The 7,552-nt window shown below is 41.1% G+C and overlaps 1 protein-coding gene across 1 annotated transcript; it reads right to left on the bottom strand.

Moving 5' to 3' along the window:
• Positions 1–451: 451 nt before the first annotated feature.
• Positions 452–7,227, bottom strand: LOC136771718 (serine/threonine-protein kinase N2-like). Its single transcript, XM_066724196.1, has 9 exons — positions 5,552–7,227; positions 5,174–5,265; positions 4,791–4,967; positions 4,339–4,401; positions 3,960–4,036; positions 3,718–3,860; positions 3,176–3,283; positions 2,817–2,897; positions 452–2,721 (listed from the first exon to the last, which is right to left on the bottom strand). Exons 1-9 carry the CDS (start codon positions 5,822–5,824, stop codon positions 2,524–2,526), a joined length of 1,212 nt encoding a protein of 403 aa, XP_066580293.1. The 5' UTR covers positions 5,825–7,227; the 3' UTR covers positions 452–2,523.
• Between the last annotated feature and the right edge of the window lie 325 nt (positions 7,228–7,552).

Below are 7,552 nucleotides of genomic sequence, written 5' to 3'. Positions count from 1 at the left end.
TGTTCTCTATCTCTCTCTTATATGTATTTACTTATATATAAGGCCGTAGACATGCAGTCAACATTTGGGGGGGAGCAAATCTGCCGGGGGGTTGGGGGTTGGGGGTTGGGGGTTTGGGAGGGTCTGGGTGTCCCCCTCCACATCATCAGCAGGAACAACACATCAGATCAGTCATCAATATTTGCTCCTTTTCTCACTCACCTGATGTCACCTGCTCTCCCTGCCATGGCGGCATCCTCATGCTCTCTCTCTCCCTCTCTCTTTACTCAGAAATATGATCAGTAAACAAGGGGTGTTTCTTGCCATGATGTTCAGGAATGGATTACTAACCATTTCTGATCTGAATGGCAATTATTATTATATCAAGAAACATTGACACATCTCTTGTACTAATGTATACTTCTATCATCTGACTGGTACTCATTACTACTTTTCTGAGACTGCCCAAAAACTGACGAATGCCACTGCCACCCTTCCTCTTGCTCGTGATGAAAACTGACTGTAATAGAACTGCTTGCACTTTAATCAAACAAACACTAATCATGCTATTTATGATAAGCAAGTACAGCTATACAATATACTATACGAATATGCAATAAATTAAAGCTACTGCTGTCTACATCAATTACACATGCAGCGCAACATAAATGATCGACACTTTACTCAGACTTTACGTGGTGTTTCTGACAAATATAACGTAATAAAGACATTAACGTTAGTTGAACACGACAGTGAGCACCATTGTGGGTCACTGGGTGAATGTGTGGCTACTTAACTTTCAAGGTAACTTAGCTATGATAGCTAACGTTAGTGATGGGCCGATTTGCGAGTGTTAATCAATCAACCATTTCCACCAAAAATGTTCGTTTCCACTTCATGCAATTACTGACACTTTTTAGCAAAATATGATTTACAGTTCCAGCGCAAAATGTTGTGAAAACTATCACAATCGACAGTTGCATTCTAGTTTTCCACTTTTTAATACATTTGAAAGTAATCAAGTGTAGAGACTGTACAGTGTTTGACATTGATTGTACCTACCCACAGCAGTCGAGCAATGGGTCCTGCTGGGGTACGGCAACACCACTTGGACAAACCACACGCAGAACTGCAGTACACCGTAATACTAGAACCAGCAGTAATAATAATGGCAATTTGTTCAGTTTAGTTATGATTATGATTACATTTGCTAATGATTATTTCGGACGGCGGTGTGTGGTTTCCTGTCGTAGCATAGCACATGTTTATTTTATTTATATTTTTTATATCAATATATTGTCTGAGACATTTTGAGCATATTTAAATATTGGGGGGATGTGTCTCCCCCAATATATATTATAATTACGGCCCTCATATATATATAAATACACACAGACACACAACTATTTTGTATTATTTATCATAATGTATGTTTTTAATTGATACATTAATTTGAGACTATAACCCCAATAATTAAGTTTTATAGAATTAGTCAGAACAGCAAGCAGCGAGGGCTGCAGGCTACTTAAAACAGGTTTCACATCAAAGTTGTACAGTGGTTGGAGAACAGTAATGTGAAGTTGGTGATCTGGGTTCAATTCCTGATTAGTACTTCATATTTTATTTTTTTTATAAATAATTTCCTGGAGTGAAACGGTATCAGAGTAGAACGAACAATTACAATGCTTTTGAAAACACAGTGCTACATATGGAGGGTCAGTCTTTCTTACAAATATAATTTATTCAGTTGTTATATTTTCACTTAAGCATTACATTCAGTGCATATGTGGATGCCATTATTATTATTATTATTATTATTATTATTATTATTATTATTATTATTATTGATTTCTTACATTGTTGGGCTGAATTCGAATAATGATCCAGTCTAATTGGATATTAATGAGTGAATTTGCCTTGCTGTCTGATTTGCTATTAGTTCATGTTCCCTGAACTGTGTTATTGAAACTAAATTCTAATTAGGAGAATTTAAAATCTGTATTAATCACCTTGTAATTGTTTGTTCTACTCTGATACCGTTTAACTCCAGGAAATGATTTATAAAAACAAAACAAAAATACTGATCATGAATCAAACCCAGATCACCAGGTTCACAGTGTTATTCGCCAATCACTGTACCAACTGCTGTACAACTTTAACATGAAAGCTATTTTAAGTAGCCTGCAGCCCTCACTGCCAGCTGTTCTGACTAATTCTATAAATCTTAATTATTGGGGTCTCAAATTAATGTGTCAGTTAAAAACATACATTGACAGGGACGAATTGTAGTGGGACGAATTGTTTGGGATGAATTGACGTGCTTCCGCGGTCAGCGCCAGCTGGTGTGGGCACTGGTCAGAACTCCAAACATGAGACACTTGCGCGGGCTGTAGTGCAGAAGAAGCTGGCGGAGGAGACCTCCATGCGGGTGAGACCTCCAGGGCAGACTGGTGAGCAGCTGGGGTAAGCAGCAGCCGGGTTGCGGTTTACTGCCGCCGTTTCATTAAAAAAAAAATAATAATAATAATAATAATTTGCAAGCAGTCAATCTGCTGTGAAGCCAAAGTCCTGGAACTTCTCCTCCTCCTGCTCGGTGAGGACCCTGTGCTTGCGAGATGGAGTCAGGACTGGGGCTTCTGAGGTGAAGTCCTTGTTGAAATTGCTGACATCCTCCCAGCCTTGGATGTTAGGAATGAAAGGAGGCATAACCTTCTTTTCCAGAAGCCCTGGCCAATCCACACTCTGCAATGAGAGATGAATAAAAGGATGGTCAGCATAAGGTGGTGCCACCTTCATATGAAAGAGCGGCTGTAGAGCGGATGTGTGCGACAACGTACTCTGAAGAAGGGATGCTTTTTCACCTCCTCGGCATCTTCCTTCCCAGCCCCAAGGCGCTTTCCGGGACTTTTATTCAGAAGCTGCAGATGATTCAGAACAAGAAGGAGAGCACGTTATTTTCCATCAATGTAAAGTTGAAACATGATGTTAAAAATAAGTTCCCATAGTTGGAAGTACAGATGAACACATGTTGGTATTGCATTGTTATTGTAAATCTCACTCCACTGCTGGGTCTTTCTCCAATTCCACAACATTTCAATAACAGTGACATCCATTCATTACGGTTATAAGCAGGATACAGAGGGACAAGCTGGAGGCAAAAATATGTCAAAAGAAAGAATAACCCTGGCATACAGACCTTTTTCATGATGGAGGTGGCTGTTGAGGAGAGGAACTGAGGATATTTCACTTTAGCCTTAGCAATTCTGTGAAACAACTCTCTTCTGAAATCACCTTGGAAAGGACGCTACGGGCACAATGAGAGGGAGGGAGAGCACATTAAAGGCTTACTCCAGACGGAACCTTTGAATATTCACATTTGGAGCCTGGGAATGCAAGAGCCATACAGACACAAATATTGTCTACTGCATAACACAATGGTCAATGCACACCTTAGACATGACTTATTAAAGCAGATAAATGATATAACACACGGTTCATCGCTGCAATAACTGAAATCCCACCGAGAAGCTAACCTGACTCAATTTTCAAATACTCTAATTAGGTAATCGAAGCATGAATTAAATCCCAACTGGCCTTTTGGTATAGATTTAAGTTTGCCTTGGTGGCATTAGTATTTTAGAGGATATGTGTAGTAGTTTGAAATTCCTAGGTGAGCCAAGTTGGATATTTGTCATTTTCTAAATCAACAGTTAAAACAGTTCTATTAAGAATACCCACCTCACCAACCAGCATCTGAAAGATGAGCACACCTAGAGCCCACCAATCCACTGCCCGGGTGTATGGCTTCACTGCCACGACTTCTGGAGCAATGTACTCTGCAGTGCCGCAAGTTGAACGAGTTCGAGCTCCGAAACCCATGCCTAGCAAGACAAAGTTGGGAAAAAACACTTAGTAGTACAAATGAAAATTATACAAGAAATGTCAAACTAGGAAAACAATACAATTGTTTTATAACGTACCTTCCTTGCACAGACCAAAGTCTGTGATTTTCAGATAGCCCTCTGAGTCCAGCACCAAATTTTCAGGCTTTAAATCCCTGCAATAAAAACACAGTATAATCACTTGGATTGCAGAATATAGAGAGAACTTGCCAGAAACACAAGAACTATTCCACTGTCACCCATGATAGGAAACACACATTTCTCAAACATTTTGTATTCAGGTACATGTCCACACTGATTTTAGGACATTCTATTGTGAGCATCACAATAAATAATTTACAAAACATAAGAGGAATTAAATGACATTGGTGAATAGTTCAGGCTGTGCTTGATATCAGTGAGACTAGATTTTTTCATCTTCATATTTTGTAAGAATTTCTGATGTGTGATAACTTACCTGTACACTATTCTGTGCTCGTGCAGGAACTGCAAGCCGAGCACCACGCAAGCCGCATAAAATCTGTTCAGGAAAAGAGACCAACGTCAAAAAAAGCACAGTTCAAATATTTGTCCTCTTTGGTTTTTAAGCTGATTGCACTCAAATGTAAATGAGCCAAACCAGCCAATTTCCTGTCCATGCAGGAACTCCAGCAATCTATGTCATTGGAGCTGAAAGACACTACAAACAGACACCAAAAACTACATCTGCATTCCTTTTGTGATCATGATAATATTAACCTATGTAGTTGTACTTGCTTTGTTATGTGGAGGTTGAGGCCAATGGTTAGGAATAATAATTTGCAATCATTTCTGACCATATAGGTACACAATGCTGAAATGCCCCTCAGGTGACATCATCACTCTTCGCAGAGCGAGCTTATCTACCGAGATGGACGATTCTGCACTTACACGGCCCGGGGCTCCGAAAACCTGGCTTTCTGAATGTGCACAAAGAGTTCTCCACCCGCCGCATACTCCATCACAAAGCAGACATGCTGTGGTGTCTGAAAGCAGGACAGGAGGTTCACCAGAAAAGGGTGCCGCACACTGCTGACAGTCTCCAAAATCCTCTTTTCACACATGAGCCTGAGGTGAGACAAAAGACAGACAGCATGTGACTATACATTTAGAAAGGACTTGGGTACAGAAGCAAACAAATGGCAGCTTTCCTGCAGCATAAAAAGTCAATGAAGACTTTGCTAATGCAGTGCATTGCTGTGTAGCATTAGAAACATGACTAGTTTTATTGATCTTTGCTATGCTTACAAACTAAAATAAAAATGAAGCCTCACCTGTGAACCTTATCACGGGCCACAATGTCTACTTTTTTTAGCGCTTTGATGGCCACCATTTCTCTGCTATTCTTGTGCTCCGCCAGCAGCACCTATCAAAACAACACAGAATCAAGATGGTCAAACTCCACTATCAACCCCAGAATCTACATTCACAACACAAGCATTTAGTAACACATGCTCACTAATGCTGCAATTTAATAAGTCACAGACAAAGTTTTTCTTAAAGATAAAAAAATAATTTCTTAATGGTCCACAAATATTTTTTAGGAAAACTGGTGTCCAGCAGATATCTATTCTCCACATGTTCTATTGAACTACTGATCCTTGGAGCTGCCCCACATTATAACCACGATGACTCTGATTACTGGGATTTACCTTTCCAAATGCCCCTCTGCCCAGAACAGCAAGACATTCAAAGTCCTCGAGACCAGAATGCACTTGCATTTGCCCCCTGCTGCTCTTCTCCTCGATGCCGTGGCTGGAAGAGGGAGCGAGGCTGTGTGCCTCAGGCAACCCCACTCCAGCACATTCCTCTGCGTGGTGACTGGTGCCACGGTCTTTCCAGCGAGACGTGCACCACTGCCAACACATGAGCCCCAGCACTGCAGGCAATGTGTAGGACAGCCTCAAGAATGACTTGAATCCCATTTTCTCTGGACCCTAGCAGTTAGCAAAAGCAAAAGGAGATTAGATACATCAAATGGATATCCTGCTCTGATGGGCTCCATCAAACTGTGAAACACACTTCAGTTCCTCCCTCTCTATTTCCACCTCAAAAGATTTAACCACAGTGTCTGGAACCCTCTTCCTACAGCTCACCCTGTGGGCTGGCAGCATTTGTGCAAAACCAATCACTTGAATTTTAAAGCATAGCATTTAACGGCACCAAACCTAATATACATGTAACTACACACTGCATGGCAATGGCAAGTTGGCATCCTGATCAAACACTCAAAGTCTTACCACCTGTTTGGCTCTCCAAGGCTGGGTAAGGAAACGATCAATGATTAAACAGAAAAGGTGTCATTCTGCTCAATGCACAGCCCGACTTTGTATTCAATCCATCATGACACGTGACAGAGCATCACTTAAATTGTATACTGTAAAATGATTTCCACAGTTTCAAATAAAGCTCCCGTGAACAGTTTAAAGGGACTGACCTTTCAGTTATCATTCCAATAGGAGTTGTCATACTCACGCTTCGCAGTAGTCTTGTCAATAGTAGAGGGGCCGATGCAGACAACGCACACCCGTCGTCTTTCAGAACCTCATGGCTCAGGGCAATGGAGATAGTTTGCATTTCGACATTTACGATTCCAATCATGGAAAGTAACTGGTTTTATTCTGATGTAGATCAAATCAGAAACTAAGTTCTGACAAAATGTACTTGGCTTGAAATAACCCCCCCCCCCCAATCGAAGGATGCAGAAGTCTGAGTTATTTGATGCTACAGTTACATCCTGTGTAAAATAGGTGTAAAAAAGTGTACAAACACATGGGGCTTTGATTGGATGATAAACGTTTAAAAATTAGACATTTGTATTTAATAAAAGAGTAACATAATACACAAGACTGACATTTCTAAAATGAGCCAATGCAGTGTCAGCGGCAACACTTTCACATCCACACATCTTACTCCTGTGACATCACACAGCACCGCAAACACACCGGACCACTGCGGCCAGCTTTTGGTTTCAGATGTGCACCAACGACCGACAACAACAAACAACGTTTTCAATTCATGATACAGGACGCAAGCTTCGTGTTAGTCTCCCTTAGAAAAGCTCCCTCTGCAGTTAGTTATCATCCCAATAGGAGTTGTCATACTCACGCTTCGCAGTAGTCTTGTCAGTAGTAGAGAGGCCGATGCAAACACCACGCACACCCGTCCGTCTGTCTGTCTCCGGCTCACTCCTCCACACGAACCAATAAAAACAGACACAACAAGACTTTCGTTATGCTGTAGTCAAGCGATGTCAAAATCTAAAAACACTTACAACACCGCTTTCGCTATGACGTTTCCACAAACTCAAGGGACGTCCGCTGTCTTCTCGGTTTGCTCTGGAACTGAATACGTTGGCATAAGGAGAGCGATATGGAACTCTTGAACCACTGTGACGTCACAACTGCGAGATGGCACCGTATCCCACAGTGGTAGTACGGAATGAAGTAGCAGTATGAATCATAAAGAGCAATGGCATTATAAAGTTTAAAGATCCGATTGTTTTGTTTTTCATATACTGTACGCCTTTCTAAGATCAATACAAAACCAAAAACATTCCAGTGCAGTACACATAATATCCGCCTGATGGTGCAGAAGTGTAAGTCTTACAGGCAGGGGCGTCACTAAACTTCAGGTTTTAACCGGGCTTGATC

The sequence above is a fragment of the Amia ocellicauda genome, chromosome 2 (genome assembly GCF_036373705.1).
Source record: "Amia ocellicauda isolate fAmiCal2 chromosome 2, fAmiCal2.hap1, whole genome shotgun sequence".
In the NCBI taxonomy this organism is placed as follows: domain Eukaryota; kingdom Metazoa; phylum Chordata; class Actinopteri; order Amiiformes; family Amiidae; genus Amia; species Amia ocellicauda.
This window is presented reverse-complemented; position numbering and strand designations above follow the sequence as displayed.